At 49.8% G+C, this 22,165-nt stretch overlaps 1 protein-coding gene across 1 annotated transcript in view; it reads right to left on the bottom strand.

Annotated features, from left to right (window-relative positions):
• Positions 1 to 21,587, bottom strand: part of GPR50 (G protein-coupled receptor 50) — a 68,567-nt gene extending 46,980 nt beyond the window's left edge. The window contains exon 1 of the mRNA XM_075007791.1: positions 21,413 to 21,587. Coding sequence (XP_074863892.1) covers positions 21,413 to 21,587 — 175 coding nt within the window. The remainder of the gene's footprint in view (positions 1 to 21,412) is intronic.
• Positions 21,588 to 22,165: the final 578 nt, after the last annotated feature.

Raw genomic sequence — 22,165 nt, 5'->3', positions numbered from 1 at the left:
ACTGTTATTTTTGTTGCCACCTTAAACATCTCTCAGTAGCTGGCCAGACAGCTATAAAGTGGGTCATTTGCTACTCAAAGTGCACACATGAAGCTTTGAATCTGATGTGTTTTGTGCCGCCTCTTTCCAAGAATAGCATGAGGCACCTAGGAATCCATTAAAGCAGAGGCTCTCAAGTACTTTGAGCTGGGGTGGGGGGGGGTGTCTGTGAGACAGACCCTCAGACTGGCTCATTTCATTAAATGAGCTTCTCTGTTCCTTTCAGCATTCGTTATTCTCAAAGGGCCCATGGACAGATTCTCTCATGTGAGACATATAAATCCCACACATCTGCTCGACACAGAGCATTCACACCTCACACAGCCTTTGGATTGGCAAACGCAGCGGCTGGGTGCTTTCATGGGACTTTGAAGTCTGAAACTAGGAGATAATCCAGTTGTAAGCAGAATACCGGGGCCGTACACTGTGATCTCTCAACTCTGCACACGTCCAGCTACAGTAGAAAACAATTTCCAAGGATGAGGCTGATCGTTTGAGACGATACGAGAAGTCCTGGAACGTGAGCATTAGAAGACCGTTGGACCCAGGAGCTGAAGTGTCATGACAAGATCTAGGACAAGTGACAATATCACAGAACAGGGGAAGGATTAAAAACCACAGCCGGGTAGAATTATACCTGGAGTGAATAGGAAGTTCACATTATGTATCCACACTGGCCCTGGAGGTGAGGCTGACAGTTTCAGGCTAACCCTACGGAGAATGCCAGGAGTCTGGAGAGGACAAAGGGAAGGATGATAGCTTCCTGCACCACATTAGGCAGGACCATCCTGGCCAGTAGTAGATGGTAAAAGCTCCCTGGGCCACTGCAACTTGTTTGAGAAGCCAGAAGCAGCAGTGGATGTAACACAACCATGAAGGCTGGAAGCCATTTTGATGAAAGGCAGGCGGAATAAATTTCTGTAGACGCTGCCTCTGCCCACTCCACCAGTAGTCTCCTCACCCTTATCCCAGTGGTGCCACCGTCCATTTACTTTATTGCAACTCTTACCTACCCAAGGCACGGGCACAAGAACAAGACCAAAGTACGTGGATTAAAGACACAGCACTAGGTACGTGAAGCACCCCGACGATGCTGCCACCCAACGCACTCCTCTGAGCGAGAAGACAAATGACAAAGCATTGCACCTGAAGGATGCCACATACAAGAACCTTCAGGGCAGGTGAGCTGTCACCCGCCACTGTCCTGCAAGCCCTAATAGAGGAGAAGGCATGAATACACCAACGAACTAAACGCCACACTGCTGCCATCCAGGCCTGCGCATAGAGGGAGTCCAACACTGAAGCTGAGCACTGTGTTAGGTAGGTGAGGGGAGATTCTTGATCTGTGTGTTTGATCTTCAGCAATGAATGCAACAAGATTTAAGCAGAAGCCCATCTGCAGAGAGAAATTGCCCAGCAGACCTATCATGCAGGCTGGAATAGCTCTAACTCCCCACAGACAGTATTCCAGGATGAAAGAGACAATTTCAGGGGTATTACTCTGAATTAAACCCTCATATACATGATGGGTCAGGACCCCCGCACCCCACCCCTCCAGAGCATCACCTGATGTGCTGAGACCTCGCTGAGCCTGTTTCCCCTGACAGCCTGGGCACTTTGTCACCCCCTCTTGCTTAGTCCAGCTCTCCAGCCTGCTTCAACCAAGATACAGGGACAGGGTCACATCCCCAAGGCTGCAGACACAGACTGTAAGCAGCAGAACATGGGATCTTTTCTCAGCACTCAAGTACACAGCTCCTCTAGGAGCAGAACCCTAGAGAAATCCAGCTTATCTTCTACAGAGCTCTATACAGTATACATGTAAGAAATTTACCCTCTTTCACAACATACAGAGATACACAGAGACGCCTTCCTGCCTCCTAGGTAACAATTACTTCCACCAGGTTTAGTAATAAGCAAAAGTGATTTTATTGTACACAAAAGGTAGGATTTACGTGCTCATAAGAGATAGCACACAGAACAAAGTAGACGCCTAAGCAAAACAAAACAGAATTTGCAAACTAAGCTTACACACTAATGAAATAGTTCCGTGTACCATCTCACACCCTAAATGTTGTTGTAATAATCATCTTCACAAACCAGACATCCCTGCCAGCCTGGGCCCAGTTCCTTCCCTCAGTTCAATCTCAGTTCTTACTAAACAGTCATACCGTGGGTGGAGAAACCAGGGAGAATTCCACCCTTAAGTAGGTCTTGCATAAGGTTTTGCCCTTTGTTTCAGTGGCCCCCTCCCAGCTTCACATGGAAAAGTACAGCATTTAAGATGGACTCCAGTATCAGAGGACATGGTTGCATGTCTCCAGAAGGCCCGTCTTCATATTTCACGGGCTGACCTACACATCTGCAGGAAGGTTCAGCTCCATTGCCTCTTGTAAATGGCCCATCAGAGCCCTGAAGTGTAATCAGTGGGAGTGACCCAAAGGATACAGATAGATAGCTCCATAGTCCTAATTCGCCTTACAAAAATCACACATGCGTGCAAACGGGATAATCATGTCCAGTAGATCACCACCTTTCCCTTGAGGTGCTCCATGAGGCATTAAGCATATCTCCATCACGACAGTCACATCACGAGCACATGGAATGCCCCGTTATAGAATTCTTACCTAAGTGCCCTGAAACGAGAGCTACAGCAATGGCCTGGTACAGCTATGACAGTATAAATTATATTGCTGTCATCCTCCTGGTCCCTGCCCATGTACACAAGCCCCTATCTGACAGTTGCTGAGGCCACACCGCTATTTACTGATCTAACGTCGCCACAGGTGCTAAGTTATATGGGCCCCAGTGAGCGTGGTCCTCCCCATCCACTCCCTCCGAAGCTTGCAGCCTCTCCCTCTACCCCCTCCCCCCATTGCTTCCCCCAAATTCCCTCTCCTTCTTCAGCTCCTAAACTCCCTCCTGGAGACCACACCTTCCCCACCCTCTCCCCACACTCCCTCTCAGAGCTTTAGGTGGGAGGGAGAGTGAGCAGGGGAGGGGTGTGGGCTCGGGCCTTTCTGGGCACAATACATTTTTTTGCAAACCCGCCTGCCCCAAACAAAACAAACCACTCCTACAACCCTCTATTTACCCGAGTCACACCCTCTGCAAAGCAAGTAATCCTAGAGAAGCAGATGAGACTGGTTCACCAGTAAGTACTAGTCAGAGGAGGGAAGTTTCATGCATTAACGTGTTAAAAGGCACATCAGACTGGTTGGAAGGGCTCCGAACGCCAGGGATACTACCCAGCTTTTGGATAGAAACATCATTCCAGAACTTGGTGCCGGCTCTTAGACAGTTTTCAGGTGCTGGTTCCAGAACATGCTGATTTGGGCACTTCGGGAAACCTCCTTTTCCTCTGCGGTAAATTGGAGCAAATCTATGGTCCTGCTGCCGGATTACATTCAGATGGCTGGAACAAGAGCAGTTCTGCCACCGAATTACTCACCGTATAACCTTCTGCCAATTCACATCACACCCAACTACCTTAAAAGGGTTCAGAACATGATTAAAACCTTCCTTTGGGAGGCAGAGAGGCCAGGAGTTAGAACAGACTGATCAGAAACCCATAAAACAAAAAGGCAGATTAGGGCTTCCAAATATAGAACTGTATTATTCTGCCAACTGTCTCCCCTCCTGGCACCTTTCCTTGGGTCTGCCGAGCCAATAACTGTGCAGCTACAATGAGCAGCTCTGCAAATGCCACCGGGTGCCCTAGTAGCCTTCCTCGTTTCACTGGGGGAAGAGTTAAGTAAGCCAGTATTAATATACAGCAGGAGCACGTGTGTGGAAAGGCACACATAACGCTGCTTTGCAGGAATGAGCTCATCATTCTCCTCTGGAAAACTGCGAGAAACACTGAGGCAGTGTCCTTTGGTTATTGGGAATGAGAGATGATCCCTGCCATCAGGAAGGCAGACATCTGCATTCCTGCAAAATGAAGTTCTAAGATTTTTTGCGTTCACCACAAAGTTAAGCTGTGCGCTGCTCCCGCCCCTCCTCCCCTGCAAATCTACACACCCCACGGTCTCACTCGATTTTGGTGGTTCACGCGAGCTGGGAGAGTGAGTTAGAGCCCACATCTTGCTTCACTGGCAAAGAAGGCTGGTTACACCCATTGCGTAGAACAGGAGTCAGCAACCCTGGCATGGGTGCCAAGAGTGGCGCGTGAGCCAATTTTCATCGGCAGGCAAGGTAGAAACTCAGTCCTGTCCCTTCCTCCCTCATGAAGCCAGGGACTTGCTCAAAGCCAGGCTGTCCGTGGCTTAACAAAAGATCAGCTAATGCTACCAACCATCCCCTGAAAGGTAAAGCTCTGCATCTTTACTTATGCATTAATGAAGCTTTGTAAGTAGGACTGTTGGCATCTTTAAAATAAAGTATCAGGGGCACTTTCACATAGAGGTCAAAAGGTCAAATTTCAGCTCTCCCTCTGGGGAAGGCTGCTGCTCCCTGCTCTAGTGGAGGGAGGGAAATCTGCACTAGGACTGAATAAACTATGAAATGTTAGTTTCACACACACACACCCAACACCCCTCTTCAATTTTCCTCATGACGGTCATGCTGATATCACACTGCTCACTAATTCAAGTTCCAATGTATTCACTGTCAAAGGCTGGCTGTGTTGGTTTGTTTTCAGCCAAACACCAATGGATCCTGTTACCCGATGTAACATTGACAGGCCCAGGGTGCCGACACCATAGGAGCCCTGCACTCTACCACATGAGCTAAAGGCCAGCTGGCTGTCAGCCTAAGCTGTACAGCAGAAACTTCACTCGCACCAGATGAGGTCTCAGTACCTCTGGGTACTACATGCTTCCCTGGGCTAAGACAGCACATCCTCAGCTTCTGAGACCTTACAGCAGTTCTTCCCAGCCAACACACCAATTGTAACAGCAACAGACCCAGGTTGCCAGCACCAGGGATAGAACCTATGAGCAGAGGGTCTAAAGCCCGGCACTCTACCATGTGAGCTAAAGGGCAGCTACTTCACTCTCCCCAAATGAGATCTCAGTACCTCCGGCTACTACACTGAGAAACAGCTGCCCTATACCAAAAGGCAGAGCAGTGCATGTTGCAGGGGAGGCAAACAGTCCAGACTTTCCAGCTATTGCAACCTAGATTAAACATTACTGAATGCACGGTTTTCAGGTGAACATGCCTCACCTTAAACCACCTTAGCAGCTTCCAGCACCTGGGCTCTGAAAGAGGACACTGACTTAATTTGCAGTAAAACATGTAAATTTTGACATTAGCCATTGAGTAGGAAAACTGAATAACCAGTTGACTGGGTGCAAGGTCTCGTCCACCCTCAATTAGCAATATAGGCAGTGGAAATAGAGGACACAATGCAACTTGGAGTCTGAGCCCTGCCCATTGCATGCTGGCTGCATGGCACGTGCTTGGCAATGCCAGCCAAAAAAGGACGGGTATTCTCATGGGGCACGGGCAGGTTCTGAAAGAAGTATATGTTATTTCAGCAATATTATTGAAATCCAAGAGTGACTGTTTTGAATGTTGTCTAATCCATTTTCCTTTAGACCTGCCAAGATCAACACCGGACTTTACTCGGAAAGTATTTCATCAACCAGGGGAAGTGCCCCTGCTCCTCAATCTCAGCCTCTCTCAACCTATGAGACCCTGTGACGGAGCCTTCCTGATTTCCCCCATTCTGCCATGTCCCTTTGCCCTCATCGGGCCCTGCCATCAGAGCCCCCCACCCTGACCTTTTCCCGTGCTTTTCTCAGGAGGCTCACTTACCTTCCTTTGGAATTCTTCCTCATCAGGTCACGGTGGGCAGAAAGTCCCTTCCACACCTTGGCCTTCTGCATTGGATGGCCTTGCTGCATGGAACCATCCCCCTCTCAAGGCCAGTTACAGTGTTCCCTGTAAGCTGAGCACTTGGGAGGCCACCCAGGAGAGATTCCGGCGCCACCCAGCTGTTTAGAAGAGCACCCACAGCTACCTGTAGCCAGCAGCATGGGTTTCTTTTGGTGGTGCACATCTGCACACTCCTTCGTGCACATTATAAAAATTTATTCCACCCCGGATGGCCAGTAAGCCTCAGTCCCAGGCCTCTGGTGCAAACTGATGCTGCAAACTTTGCTGCTGATTCTCAGCCTGAGAGAGATCAAAAGTGAAGGGTTGAGGGCCAGGTTGGGAAAGGGGGGAAATTCCTGGCAGAGAAGCAGCGAGGCCACCACTGGTTCAGCGACTGGGGTGATGGCTCAGCTCCTCAAGGCGGGGTGGCGACTGGGATCTTTCAATAGCTGCCCAGCAGAACTGATGGAAAAAATCTCATGGAACTGTTCTCCCATCAGAAAGTGCTGCTTAGCACCGAAGAGTTTTGCTGGAGCGTGTCAATTTTGATGGAACTGAATAGAAAAGTTCCAAAACAATTGAAAGTGAAGAATTTCATTTGCCTGACTCATCCTTTCTGACATATTCATGTATGGTTCCTTCAGCTTTTAGATCATCATCAGAACAAAACAAACCCACCAGGTCATTTCAAAACTTTCTGAAATTTCCAATTCGGTCCCCGCACCCATGTTCTACAGAGGTAGAAAGAGATTTTTTAGATCACAGGAAGGACCAGAATGGCTCACAGCGGAGCCTAACATGGAGACCTGGAGATGCTTCAGAAGAATATACAAGAATAGCACAGCAACAGAGGTGCGATGGTCTGTTTTCTCCACTCTCCCACCACAGTCTAATTTTTATCTCCAATAGTTGGAAATGGTCTTAAGCCCTGAGACAGAAGCTTTACAGTTATTCAGTTTGCCTCTCTGGGCTTATCTATGCTACATGGAAGATCGATCTGGTCAGGGTCGATCTTCCAGTGTTCCAGTTCATGCATGTAGTAAAGACATGCATAATGATCTGTCTGGGGTCAGCAATCAACCCCTGTATGCCTCACTATCACAGGCAGTAAGGGAGATCATTGGGAGAAACATTCCCATCGACTTTCCTTAGTGAAATCAATGAGGTAAGTTGGTTTCTGATACACTGATTCCAGCTACGCAATTGAAACCAACTTAATCCCTTAGTGTAGGCCTAACTTCTCTTCTCCTTTCTGCAGAGTTCCCTCCACAAGGGCATCTCCTTCAGCCAACTCAGGCAACATACCCAAGCACGGTGAATAATGTCAACAGTCAGGCAACTCTGCCACAAACACCCGCAACATTCAGAGCTAGAGTTACTTCCATTCTTGGAGGCTGTTCTGGAACTGCGTTTGGGTCTAACTTTAAGTCACATTTCCAACAGCCAGTGTTACTGCCATTATTTTCCCCTCCCACTCTGTGAACTACATTAAGAAAAAAACTCAAGTAACAGAGAACGCAAAGTTAAAGATTTTCTGTTTATGGTTTATTTCCTCCCTAATACAATTGCCTTACCTGAGGATTACTCAGCTTGGATCCACTAGAGTTAATTAGCCTGAAAGCAATGCACACAAGAAATTGATAACACTAAGGTCAGAATTTTGTAACGTGACTAACCCAGTGAAGTGTATCTGAATGAGCAGGACCCTACCAAATTCACAGTCCATTATAGTCAATTTCACAGCTATAAGAGTTCAAAATTGGCCAATTTTACCCTGTCAGCAGTTTAAACTTCCTGGTGTTAGGGTGGGGTCCCAACTCAAAATGAGATGGTGGGGGCAAGGTTGTAAGCCTCGTGTAGGGAGGTCATGGACTGACACCCTCGCCTCTGTTCTGCCTTCGGATCTGGACTTGGAAGCTCGGTGGTTGCTGCCTTCATGCAGCTGCAGGAGGTTTCAAGAAGTAAAGGTGGGTTTGATCTTCCCTGTGCTGCTGGGTTCACCCCAGAGAGGGGCCCTCGCTGCTAGTTTTGGCCAGCTTCGGAAGGGCGATACTTGTTCTCTCTCATTCTGCACAGCTGTAGAAAGCACTGCACTCCCTGCCCCACCTGCAGCTGCAGCAACCTCAGGCTGCTGCTCAGTCGCAGACAGCACCCTGCAGCAGGAGGTGGCACCCCGACATGGATCTGGTCTGGTTCCCACCCTCCCACTGCCAGAGCAGCTTGCAGGGGAGGGAGAAGTCCTGTCCTTCCCCTGCCCAGTCGGAGCCAGGAAGCCCCCTTTGATGGGGAGCTTCCATGAACAAGGAGACTTCAGATTTCATGGAGAAGGGCTCTTTTCACAGCCTTGGGATTGGTAGGGCCAACAGGTCCGAACAGAGACGCAGCCAACTGAGGAACGGAACTGAGCAGGCACTAGCCCATTTATCCCGCTCGTGAACGCTGCTGGCCTTTTCCAGAGCCATTGCTGGGAACTCAATTTACCTGATTATGTTGTATCCAAGAGCAGCTATTGGCTTGTTTGAGCTCACATAAGGATTTAGAGTGACAAGTGACCCAGTTTTCTTTTGCCTGTCCCATTCTATGTCTGGTACTGTCCAGGTTAGGGCTCAAATCATCAAAGAGCCCGATGCATCACCTCATTGTCTTCACTATAGGTTGAACCTCTCTAGCCTGGTGCCCTCAGGACCTGACTGGTGCCAAACAAGAGAATTTGCTAGACAACGGGAGGTCAGTGTTTTCTAGCACATTACCAATACTTTCCAGCTTACAGGGCTCTTAGAAGACATTCAGGGGTAAATTACAGCTAAACAACAGCACAGAACACTGAGAGCCAGGATTGGTGGCCCGAAATAAGCTTTATGGGACTACAGGAAACTTGGCCTCACCCATGATAAGTGCTCATCCAGCTGACTAAAAATCACGCCGCATTACAGGAGTTGCTGGATGACAGAGGTTCAACCTGTAGGAACCAAGGGCAGGCAGCCACCACCTTGTATACTGTAACTTTGTAGGATCAGGGCCATCGATTGCAAGGTCTGGGGAGCAAAGGCTGTTCCTTCTGACGTATCCATCAAGTACCCTCCCCACTTTGTAAATATATAGTGACATTTTCATTGTTAATGCCTTTGTTGTAACTCCATGACAAAGATTTTAATGTTAAGATTAAATTTAATCATTTTTTCCGATGACACTATCTACAGAAATAAAACCCTCAACAAGGCACTTAGGGACAAATACAGACAAAGTGAGCAAAGTGATATAATTTAGCCTCCAAGAGCCTAGAAAACAAGTTAAGGCTAGACAGCACCTAACACAGAGGTCTAGAATTTCAGAGTCACCAGTTTTCACCATTGGTTTGAGTCTTGCAATCAGTTGGTATTTTTCCTTTGGCACAATCATAAGATTCCCAGTTTCTAAAACATGAGTTTCTAGTCATCATGATTACAGAGAAAAACTTGAAAACATGAATTCTACATGCTCCAAAACCAAAAGGCAACTAAGAGCCTCACTACTGCATGTTGTTTTCAAACAGTCTCCTGATATTTGAGCATTTGGGGTCTGTGATACTATTAGTATCAATGAGCTAGAGAAGGAGTAGCCCTTTCCTCCTCTAATAAATTCCTTTTCCTGGGTCTGTGCCCACAATGCTCCTTTATAACCAAGAGCTGTAAACAGGTCTAAAGGAGAATAAGTTAAACCAAACTAACCCAAATTCAGGATCTATTCATGCTGCACCATTGTATGACTGCCAAACACAGACACTCCTTTCCCCTCCCCCCCGCACAAAAACTGCCAAAGTGGAATGACTATCTGTGATGCAGATGTTTATGGTCACTCTGGACTACAAACTATCAGGGATGTCGTCTGCAAGAAGGTGCCTTATGTTTTTAGGACATGTCGCAAGAATGCCAAAAGACATTCCAGCTAGCACCATTTTCCAGGTGGCTTGCAATATCCACGATAAAATCCCACCACCTGAGAGGTGGAGGTGGCCTATTCCACGGGGTAATCAAATCTGTTCTTATGTTGGGCTCTCGGACTGTCAAGCCCTTGCAGCTGGGCAGGAATGGACCCAATGGCTCACGACTGCTTCAGCTGGCTGTTTGGCTCAGCAGTGAAGAAGAGAAACCAATCCTTCCATGTCACCCCTAAGCCCAAGCTCTCCTTTCACACGTGAAATTCCATCACTAAACCACCAGTGACTAAGAGAAGTGCTTGAGAGCCAAACAGGCTCTGCCTTCCTGAGGGGACAGTAAATGAAGTTGACACAGTGGAGGCGTGAACGTGAGACTCAGCACGAAGTTCATTCATCCGACAAACAGGATTTCAATGGGAAATTTTCAGTCCGAGCCCTTCAGCAGGCAGCGCCTCGGTCATTCAAGCCCAGATGGGAGGCTTTACCAAGCGGGGGAGCGGTTGTACAAGACAAAGCTCCGTTCAGCTCATTGCCTTGGCTCTGCACCCTCTAGAGAGGAACTGGCTCCTTGCCGACAAGTCATCTAATGGAACAGAACTTTCACGTTTTTGCTGGGGCAGCCACCGGGAATCATTCCCTCTCCAGCCAGTTTATGGCACGGCCCAGCCCTCGCTTGTAGCCCTTGACTGCCAGGGGCCCAAGGAGGGGACTGGCCAGCGCTGGTAGAACATTAAAGAGGGGTTGCAGAGTAAGGCTCTTGAGCATGAAGGCCATCAGAATCACTAGGGAGGAAAGCAGAGAATTACCCATGGCATAGCCAGGTCAGGAGATGTGGGTGGGCTGGCAGTGATGGGGCCACCTCTTCCCCCTTCCAGGTGGCCTTGCCAAGGGGAGGGCCGGGAGAGATGCTGTGGCCGGGGGCTGCCATAAAAATGAATACCCCTCCCCCACCTGGCATTCAGAATTTGCCCCATTCCGCCAGGGATTCCCACTGGGGAGCTGGCCACAGGGGCTTGCTCCACTCCACCCACCAAGCACTACTGCCAAGGATGGGATCAGGGGCTTGCCCCATTCTGCCCAATGCTCCAGCCAGGGTGTGGGGTTAGGTGCATGGTGGGTGGCCCTGCCCCACCCAGTGAGTGCTGCTGGTGGTGGGGGGGTGGCAGGGAGTGGAGTTGCAGCATGAGGCCTTGTGCTACTCCTGCTGGGGAGTGGTGCCAAGACACAGAGGCTTGACTTGCTCCACTCACTAGGTGCTCTCACTGGGAAGTGGGGGTTTGCCTCATGCTGGAACTCCAGCCTCAGTGTGGGCTTGGGGGCTTCCCCTGCTCCCCCTGCCCAGGCGTCAGACCCAGAGTGCGGGAGACAAGCTCCAAAGGGGGCTGCACGCAGCACAACACTTGGAAACATTTCATTTTGGGGACAGGCAGAAGGCCAGGCTGGTTTGCCTCTCCAGGGCCTGATGTTTCATAGAATCAGGGAACCGGAAGGGACCTCTGGAGGTCATCAAGTCCAGGCCGCTGAACTCACGGCAGGGCCAAGCACCCTCTAGACCAGCCTTGACACACTTTTATCCTACCTGCTCTTAACAATTTCCAGTGATGGAGAAAAAAGTACTTCACTGGGCAACGTACTCCTGTGGTTAACCCTCCTGGCAGGTAGGAAGTTCTTCCCAATGTCCAGCCTAACCCTCCCTTACTGCATTTTAAACCTGCTGCTCCTTGTCCTACCTCAGAGGTTAAGGAAAACAAATTTTTCACCCTCCTTCCTCCTAAGTACAATTTAGTGGCTGCTACAAGGAGATTGGGAACCCTCCGACCCACTCTGTTTTGCTTTATTTGTTTATAGAAATAGTGGTTATGATTTGCATTAGAAATATTGGCCTCAACAGTTGGGAATATTTGTGCAAAGTCATGCTCGAGCGCCACAGACAGTTTGACGTTGCTAGCTCCAGGGAGAAATACTTGGCATCTGACAGAAAACCAGAGCTCTCAGGAAGTGGGCTCTGCCTACCAGGCCCTGTCTGCACACAGCTTGCCCCCTTTCATTGTGCTGCTGTAGTTATGTTCGGCTCTAGTGGGGAAAAGGCACTTTGGATAAGATTACCATCTTTTAATCACACAAAACTGAACAGCATTTTTTTTTTTGGAAGAAGGGTGTTTTTCAAATCGGTGTTTCCTTTAAAAGGAACCCCGTCTACAGGGCTAGTTTGCAATTCAAAAAGCAGCACCTGACCCTCGGTGTGGCCAGGATTATGTAACTGAGGTTCTGAATAATCATATCAGTGTCTCATCAGCATTTTCAACCAGCTTCATTTACATGCCCCTTCCATAGACGTAGCCCAAATGATTTGAACCAGCTCCAAGACAATGGCTGTGTCTACAGGTGCTGCCTCTTCTGGAAGAAGCGGCATGGTAACGAGCTATCTGGAAGATGCTAATGAGGCACAGATGCAAATTTTCTGTATCTTATTAGCATATCAGCATGTGGTTCGGAGTCCGGAAGAAGCTCTTCCGGATACATGTGCAGACATGTAGCCCACAGGGAAACCCTCCTTCTGGAAACCTCCTCTTCCCCAAAACTTTGAGTTTTGGGTTTCCTTCTGGAAGATCCCCATGGGCCGTGCGTCTGCATGTGTACTTTAGAGTCCACAAGAGCTTCTTCCAGACTCCGAACCACACGCCGATATGTTAACAAGGCATGGAAAACTTGCATCCACACCTCATTAGCTTCTTCCGGATGGCTCATTACCATGCTGCTTCTTCTGGAAGAAGTGGCACCTACAGACACAGCCAATAAGTTCTGCTAGCTAACTGAATCTTCTACTGGTTGGAGAACTCTGTTTGCTACCACTTATTACATGAGTTGTAAGCATGGTTATAGACAAATACATTTAGAGCCCTAACACTACAAACGTCTTAAAAGTAGATGGGAGCCTAGGTCCTCTGTACAAAAACATCTTATTCTGGCACCATGGAGGCAGGCTTCATCCTAAACTGAGTTTCAATGTTATTTGTTGAGGACTGTCTCATGGCCACATCCACTGGGGCTCTTGAAGGATTGATTTTGTAACTGAATGTGGAAAAAATGGGTTCTCTCACTATTGTGGTTGCAGACCCCTGCATGGAGTCATTCAGCTTGTCACAACACTAGGGGAAGATAAATAAGTCCACAAATAGAGAAAGCTGGGTAAAATAGACCAGTGCGCTGCAGAGCTCGCCCTTTCCTCTGACACCTTCATTTCAAACAAACATTCTGCCGGGAAGCACAAGGGATCCATGTGAGAGGAAATCACACTTGTAGTAGCCTGCAGCATTAGGGAGAGTTGCAAATACAAATCATAAGACTAATACACTCAGCAGCCAGCAACAGCGCTAGAGAGACAGCCCAGCAAAGTTTCCACAGAATCTTTAGCACCCTCCTAAAAACTGGCATGCAAAAGTGAGAGTAAGACTTACGTGGTAACCATGAAAGTAAGCAAATGAAGGTGTTGAATTAAAAAAAAAACCAAAAAACCCCTCACCTGCCCCCCAAAAAATAGACAGATTCATCGCTCTGTATTGTAGCGATTTTTCATAACTATACATACAGATGTGGGGTGGGGAACATAAAACGTGACTTTGCCAGAAAAGCAGCAGAAGAGAAACTACAGTAAAATCTTTGTTATCCAGCATGTTGAGGGAGTAGACTGGGGGTGGAAAACTGACCCACAATCCGGATCCAGCCTGCAAGCTCGCCTGGATCCATCCCATCCCATAGCATCTGGCCCCTGGGGTGAGGATGTGGAGTCATGAGCCTTGCAGGCAGGAGTCAGGCAAGCCAGGGCTGGTTCGGACCCATGGACTCTGCCTGGCGGGGTTGGAAGAAGTGGGTCCATGTGCTACTGCCACTGCTGCCTCTCTCCCTCCCACAACTGGGGGACACCAGCACCCAGAAGTGCCGCCTGTAGGCTTCCCCCCACACCTGCCACTCTGATTGGCTGGAATTGCGGCCAGGAGGAGCAGCAGAGGCAGTCCATGGGAGTGGTGGGGGCCATGATGCCATGTGAGCCCCAGTGAGCTGTGCTAGGTGAGCACCCCCCTAGCACCCAGACCCTTCACCCCCAGGCTGCTTCTGCACCTGCTCCCACTCAGACCTCTCACCAAGACACCCAACTCTCCAGCCTGTTCCTGCATCCCACTCCCACCCAGACCCCACACCCCAAGCCAGCTTCTTTGTAGCCCACTCCTATGGCCCCACCCCAGAGCCTGGGGAGCCCACTAAATCTATTAACTCTGCCCCCCCCGGTCTCTGGGGCTGGTGTGCAAGGGGAATAAGGGCTTCTCACTTGTGTGTCCCCCCGCTGATTTTTCTCAGGGTCAGTGGCCCCCAAACCAAAAAGGTTCCCCACCCCAGAGCAAGGGGTGCCTCTTAAAGTAAAGAGTCTGACTAACTCAGAGTTACGCTTACCAATGGAACACCAATGTTCAAAGAGTTAGAATACAAGAAAATAGTGCCCAGGCACTCACCAATCCAGAAGTAGCACTGCCTGCAGAGCAGTTGGTTTATGAAGAACTACTTTTCTGTACTGTAGATTATCTTCGGACGATGCGTCACCGTGGGCGCTACACACTAGAGGAGCGATACTTGTTTGGTGGGGACCAGGCCAAGATTTTGCTAAGTGGTCACGGGTCACACTTTTCTAGGGAGGGGTGCAGAGTCTGGGACTGAGGTTGGGTGCAGAAGGGAGCTTGGGGTACAGGAGAGCGTGGGGTCTGAGAGGGAGTTTGGATGAAGGAGGGGGTTGTGATCTGGGGTAGGGGTTTGGGGTGCAAGGTCGGGGAGGGGCTATGGATGCAGAAGAGGATTCTGGCCTAGAAGTGGGGGAGGAGGAGGTGCAGAGTCTGGGGGGTGGAATTGGAATGTGGGGCAGGGGGCGAGGAGGGTGCAGAGGGTTTGGATGGTGACTTGGGGCACGGTGCCAGGTAGAAGCTCTGGCTGGGAGGTGCTTACTTAGCTGGCTCCAGGCCAGTAGCCAAGTGGGACCCTCAGCAGGACCCCTACCTGCCACAGCCTGAGACCACTCAAAGGAGCTGGCTGCTTCATGTAGGTTGTACGCCACACGCTTCACCCCCAGCACAATCTCTCAGCTCCCACTAGCTGGTTGCGCCGTATTGTGTCTGCTGCAACACATACCCAGATGACTAAAAAAATACACTTAACTTGCTCTCTCTGGGATGATTCAGAAGGCACTGCTGGGTCTCGCAGTACCTCAGTGTCGTCATAATCAAGTATCATTGCTGCCGGAGGAGATTGGGATATAATGACCCCATGACACACCCGGGCAGCTGCTTTTCCGAAGAAAACCCTCAGATTTGCTTGCTCACTTGTCCTCTGCTTCTTTGTGCAAAACATACCCCTGCATAACCTCCTGGGTGCTATACTAGATTGAAGCTGTCTACTAGGAGACCTCCAGACATGTCCGTTGATAGAGCTTTGCAGGTGGTCAATTGCCAGAAAACACAGCTGTCACTGCATGGAGCTCAGCTGCGTCTCCAGGGCCTTGGTGAGTGGGCACAACGCTTACCGTCAGCTCCTTTCGTTATGTCACATGTGTATCTTTCACACACGCTAACTGGGGGCTTGACGGTCAGGCCTCGCTCCCCCTGCAGAGTGAAGCGAGTCCCCCTTTACTGCACGATGGGACAACCGCTGTTGGTACGAGAGCAGGAACTTCATACCCGCTGCACTTCACTGTGAACAGGTGAGCCAGGCAGCAGCAGAGGGGGCAGGCACCGGGAACGCAGAAGCCCACAGATGTGCTGGGCCTCTAGGCAAGGTGGGGAGGGCAGGCTCTGCATTCTGGGAATGGGAGGAGCCTCAGATGGAAGGGGAGGGGTTCAGCAGCCATCCCTCAGCACCTCCTCCCCCCCACACCCCTCCCAGCAGCACTCACAGCTGCCTGGAGACACTGCTCAGGGCTCTAATAGTGCTTTAAAGAGTGTGGGGCTCCAGCCCCAGCCCCAGCCCCAGGCCATTTTGAATCACTGGGCCCCAGGGCAATTGCCCCCTTTGCTCTCTCATGTCAGCAGGCATGACTGGGAGGGACCATAGCTCTTCCCTGCCTCCCTAACTTGCTGTCCACAAGAACTGGCCAGGTGCAAACCAGCAGGATCAGGTGCTAGTCACCAAAGAATTCTGAACAAACTCAGATACGAAACCACAGAAGTATTAACTGTGGTACGTAACCAGGTCTGCCACCAAGGGGCGGGGGGGAACCAAAGGAGGTAAATGCCCCAGGGTCTGGGGTTCCCAGCCACCTCTGCTACTGTGGCAGTGGCCAGAGCTCCAGGTCCTTTAAAATCATAGCCAGAGCACGGCTCCATACAGCTCCAAGGGCTGGGGGCAGAGAGTACCGAGTTCCAGGAGGAGCTGAGGGTTGGCTGCCCTGGCCCTGCCCCTTCTGTCCAAAGCCTTGCTCATTCTAGGGGCATGAAGCCAGTCCCCCCATGCACCATGTCTATGGACCCACGGAAGCTGTTGGCCCTGCTGTACGTAACCTATGGCTTAAATCAGACAACTGGTTGATAAATAGAGTGAGTCAATTTTTAAAAAAAGGTACCAGAGATGACCATGACAATTGTAGGCCAGTAAAGCATAAACTTCAGTATAAGGAAAATCAGTTGAAAGCATAGTAAATAACACACTTGTCAGTCACACTGATCATCATCATATACTGAGGAAGACTGAACAGCTTTTGTAAAGGAAAGTCGTGCACCACCCATCTACTAGAATTCTTCAAGGGTGATCCAGTGAACATAGTGGTGGACAAGGTACACTGGGACTTTCAGAAAACCTTTGACAAAGTCCTCACCAAAGGGTTGTAGGCAAAGTAAGTAACAATGGTATCAGACAGAAAGTTCCTTCATGGATCAGTAACTGGTTAAAAGACAAAGGGTAGGAACAAACAGCCAGTTTTCACACTGGAGAAAGAGATAAACAGATCCCCCAAGGATCTGTACAGGATCCTTCAACATACTCAAATGTTCCAGAAAACGGGTAGTCAGTGAGATGGCAAAACTGGTAGAGGTACAAAATTACTCAAGATAGTCATGTCCAGAACAGACTGAAGAATTACAAAGAGATGTCACGAAACTGAAAAAAGGGACAACAAACGAGCAGGAGAAATTAAATGTTGATAAATGCAAAATTATGCAAATTGCAAAAACCTCATCCCAAATATACATAAAAAGTGACAGGATCTAAATTACCTCTTACCACTTGAGAAAGAGACCTTGGAGTCATATGGATATTTCTAACATCTGCTCAATTTGCAGCAGCAGTCAAAATAACCAACAGAACGTTAGGAACCATTAAAGAAAGGGACAGGTAATAAGACAGTAAATATCTTGATGCCATTGCAGAAATCCATAGGACATCCACCCCTTCAACACTGTGTACGATGCTCATTGCCCCAACTCAAAAAAGACAAACCAGAAGTGGCAAAAGCCCACAGAAGGGCAACAAAAAAAGATTAGGGGTAAAGAACAGCTTCCATTCAAGGAGAGATTAGAAAGACCAGGCTGTTCATCGTGGAAGAGAGATGACTGAAGTGGGATATGAAATCATGCATGGGGCGAAGTGGGACAGGGTTATTTGCCCATTCACATAACACACAAACTAGGGGTCACCCAATGAAATCGATAAGCAGCAGGTTTAAAACAAACACAGGGAAGTATGTCACACAATAGTCTGCTCTGGAGCTCATTGCCAGGGGACATTGTGAAGGCCAAAGTGCATAGTGAGTGTTCAAAAAAGAATTGGCAAAGCTCATCGAGGATGGGTCCACATTAGTCAAGATGATCAGGGAAGCAAACCCATGCCAGGTGTTCCTAAATCTGACTGCTTAGAAGCTGGGACTGGATGACACTCAATGAATCACTCAGTAAATTGCCCTGGTCTATTCACTCCTTCTGAAGCATCTGGCCTTGACCACTGTTGGAAGACAGGATACCAAGCTAGAGGGACCATTGGCCATATCGGGTCAGACCATTCTTATGTCCCCATATATCTGCATTAAACACATTCCCTTTATAAGCCCTCAACCCTTGACCCTAGCTAGTCTGAAGCTTCCTTTTTGTACACTTTAAGTATGATTGACTTTGAACACTCTGCTTGCTGCTGCCATGGTGATGTGAGGTGGTGAATACCAGGTTTGGTTAGGACCTGTGGTGGGCATTGGGCTAGTCAGTCCTTTTGGGGGAGTTGGGCGGGACAGACTTCATTCATCACCACCAGATTTGCCAAGGCTGAATGGGATCTTTTAGCCCATTTACATCCATATGAAGCGTCTCCTGCCCTCCTTCTGGTACAGACAAAGTAGGGACCAGGTTCTCCACTCACACTGCACTTATATCCGATTGACTTTAAAGTTGCTCCATTCATTGTAAATAGGGATACGGGGCGGGGGGGGGGGGAATCATGCCCACTGACTACAACAGCAATTGTGCCCATGAAAGAGTGCCAAACTTGTCCTCTGCACACAGCTGTTGCTCTAAACTTGCATCTGTTGATTCCATAGTAGCCATGTTCAGACTTTGTAGACCATTTAATAAAAATCTTAAGAAGGCAAATGAAGATTTTGTTTTCATGGGGTTTATTAGCCACTGATCCCTCTGACATATTGGAATCACTGAGGCTTTGGAAATAGCCCCTCTTGTCACTTAGGCTACAGCTACACTTCCATGAAGATTGATACGCTGGAGGTCGATCTACCAGCGTTCAATGTAGCACACCTTGAGGGGACACGCTAAATCGAATGATATGGGCACTGCCTTTGACCACAGTACTCCTTGCAGTTGTGAGGAGTAAGAGTTGACTGGAGAGTTTCTCCCGCACTGGGGATGGCAGCAAAGGTAAATTTAAAATAACATCGACTCCAGCTATGCAGTTCTCTTAGCTGGATTTGGGTAGCTGATTTTCAACCCTAGCGCAGAGCTGGCCTCTGAAAAACCTCTTGTTATTCATATTTAAAAATTCCATTTTAACTTGATTTTCCTGAAAAGCAGCACTAAACATCTGAAATACAATCAAATGACTGAATTTTCCCCCTCTATCGTTCTAGTAGTCAGAATGCTCCAGTCTCTGATTAGCAAGTTTCTGTAAAAAGCATTCTCCATCGCCAATTCCCAGAAGCACCCACCAGAAGATCTAATTTTCAGATTCTGAAATCAAACCAATTAAATCAGTCTGAATATTTTTCCTAACTTAAAGTTCAGGCTCCTGTGCATTTGAATTCACATAAGCTTGGTGCAATGTTTTCAATAGAGTGACTATTGTTTGCCACTAACTTACTTTAACGCCAAAGTAACTCTGTTGCTTTCCCTTAAGTTAATACAGACTGACACAGGGGTAACAGAAGTAAAAAGCTTCCCTGTGTTTTTGTTAATTAGTATGCAGATAGAGATTGATATCTAAATCACTTAACTAGCTGTAGAGCTAAAGGTTGTTTCACTCCCTCTGCAGAAACAGACACAATGGTGCAGTGCAAGGCAGTTCAATGAAGTTTACCCTTTATAGAGCTGCTGCAAAGAACACAGTTACTGCAAGATAATTTCTAGACAACTCTTTTCACCAAGCAAGGTAAAACGAGGAAAAATAAATACCATGTTTAGAAATTACTACAAATTAAACCTCTCTGGTCTGGCACTCTCAGGCCCTGACCGATGCCGAGTGAGAGAATTTGCTAGACTTCTTACTGGGCTCTTAAAAGACAGGGGTAAATCAAAGCCAAATAACAGCACAGAAAACTGAGAGCCACGGCTGGGGGGCTGTAAAGACACTTCATGGGACCAAGGCAAACATGGCCACACCCATAAGTGGTCATCCAGCTAAATAAAATCACGCCTGATTATGGATGTTGCCAAACAAGAGAGTGTGCTGGACAAGAGATGTTCACCTTGTAAAACTAGTGACGGTGCTAGTTTTCTTGCCATTTAAAAAAGAATCAAAAATAGTTTCAGCCATGTAGCCTGAAGGCAGACATGTCAAGGGAGAAATGTTTTAAACACAGCTTTCAAGTGATACATTGACATGCAACTAAAAAAACAAAAAGAAAACAACTTTACTCCATGTTTATCTGGTTATCACCAAATGCAGCAAAGATCAAGTATGCTGAATACATGTGAAGCAGAATCCTACCAGCAACTGTTTACTATTGTCATGGGAGCTCTTTTTCATTATCCCTCTTGCTTCCCAAATTGTGTGTGTCCATGCTCAAGCTGAATTCAGCCCTGCAATTCTTAGTCAAAACTCCCATACAATTTAATGAGTTTTGCCTAAATTATAACTGCAGGACCTTTATTTGCAGCTACCCCTGGGAGACGGGAAGAGAATTCATAGAAGTTGGAAGACAAGGTAAAAAGCAAGTTTGTAACTCAGCTGCAGCCTGATTTATTGGAAAGGGTGCAAAAGAATCAGTGCTCCTGAATTTTTTGTCTTCTTCTGTGTGGCATGAAATGGAGGTGGAGGTCAATCAGCTCGAAGCCTGGGATCATTAGTCGCATTCTTTGCAAGTTGCAAAGTGGGAGCCCAGTTATGCTCTATTTGCAAAAACACTCAAGAGTCCTGTGACAGCTTAAGGACTAACAGAGTTATTTGGGCAGAAGCTTTCATAGAATCAGAGCATGCTAGAACTGGAAGGGACCTCAAGACGTTATCAAGACTGGCCTCCTGCCCTCACAGCAGGGCCAAGCACCATCTAGAGTCTCTTGTCTAGGCCATCCCTAATAGGTGTCCGTCTAACCTTCTCTTAAACATCTCCAGTGATGAGACTCCACAATCTCCCTAGGCAATTTTTTCTGGTGTTTAACTACCCTGACATTTAGGAAGTTTTTCCTACTGTCCAACCTGAACCTCCCTTGCTGCAGTTTAAGCTCATTGCTCCTTGTCCTAGCCTCAGAAGCCACAGAGAACAATTTTGTCCCTCCTTTTCATGGATAAAGCCCCCCAGTCTATGCCCACATAACTGTTAGCCTTTAGGACTCCTTGCAAGGCACTTTTGAGAGCACAAAACAAAATGCAAAACCCAGCAGGGGTTACTGCATATTTCAATCCGGGTGAGGGCCCAACCAGCTTCTCTGGAGCCCGCTGACTTCACCAGAAGCAGGATCAGGCCCGTAGCTGAGAGAGGAGACACTTCAAGCTCTGCCCATAACAAGCCGGGGCAGCCATGCGGAGGGGGCAAAGCCCTGAGAGTTTGGGGCGATGGTATCTCAGGCCAAGAATGGGGCTAGAGGGCGGAGGCCGCGTGGGAGTTAGCCTCAGGGCCCCCAGTTACGGCCCGAGACGGGGGCGGGGGTTGATTAGCCCCTCCGGAGTCAGTTTGTGTCCCGCAGTCCCGCTAAGCGCCCTGCGGCCGGGTCACGACCGGCCACAAGCGCCGCTGCGTTGTGCCTCCTCGTGGCGAAGGGAGGGAGTCCCGGCGCGGGGCGCTGGGGGGCGCCGGATCAGCCAGGAGCCCTCAAGGGCCGGGGCCGCTCCGCTCCGGGACGCGGCCGGGGATGAAGCCGGGGCAGAGTTGCAGGACGCGCCCCCCCGGCCGGGGCTGGCGGGAGTCCGCTGCGGGTCTCGGCCCCGGCCCGCGCCGCAACTCACCGGCGTTGCGGAGCTTCTTGTTCCTCAGCACGGCGAGGATGACCAGCGCGTTGCCCACCACGTCCCCCACGATGGTGAGGATGAGCACGACGGCCATGGCGGTGGTGGCCCCGGCGGACGGGCGAGCCCCCGGGCTGCAGTCCGGGCAGGTCCCGTTCCCGGCTGGCGGCTCCATGCACCGTGCCCCTGGCCCCAGCCGCCAGCCTCCGGCGCTGCCTCCTCTGCCCCCGCCCGCCGCGCCGCCGGAGCAGCTCTGGCGGCCGGTCCCTCCCCGCCAGCCGGGAGCCATCGCGGCCCGACCCTCCCCCCGGCCCGCTCCCTACCCCGCCAGCCTCCCCGGGGCGCAGAGCCAGCCCGCCCGCCCCGCCTGGGGCACCGGCTGCGCCCCGGGAGGCGGGCACACCCACCTCTGCCAAGCCGAGCAGTCCCCGGCCCCGCTCGGGAGCCCTCCTGCGCTGCGTCCGCCCCCTCGGGGAGACACAGCCTGGCCGTGCCCCAACCTGCCCTCTGCCCCGGCCACTCCCCCGGGCGCCTTCTCCGAGAGCGGTGCGCGCTGCACACGGGGTCCTAGCCCCGCGCCCTGCGACGGGGCCAGAGGCGTGACCGGGCATCGGCCACAGCGCGACACGCCCCCCACCTCCGCCTCCCGGGACCGACCCAGCTCCGGAGGCGGGTGCCCTGGCAGCTCGCCAAGGGAAGCGCACCCCGCCGGCTGGGAGCCACCGCTGGGACGCGCAGGTCCCCCTGGGCCGA

The sequence above is a fragment of the Carettochelys insculpta genome, chromosome 13 (genome assembly GCF_033958435.1).
Source record: "Carettochelys insculpta isolate YL-2023 chromosome 13, ASM3395843v1, whole genome shotgun sequence".
Lineage (NCBI taxonomy): Eukaryota > Metazoa > Chordata > Testudines > Carettochelyidae > Carettochelys > Carettochelys insculpta.
The sequence above is the reverse complement of the archived record's forward strand: the minus strand, read 5'-3'. Positions and strand labels throughout refer to the sequence as shown.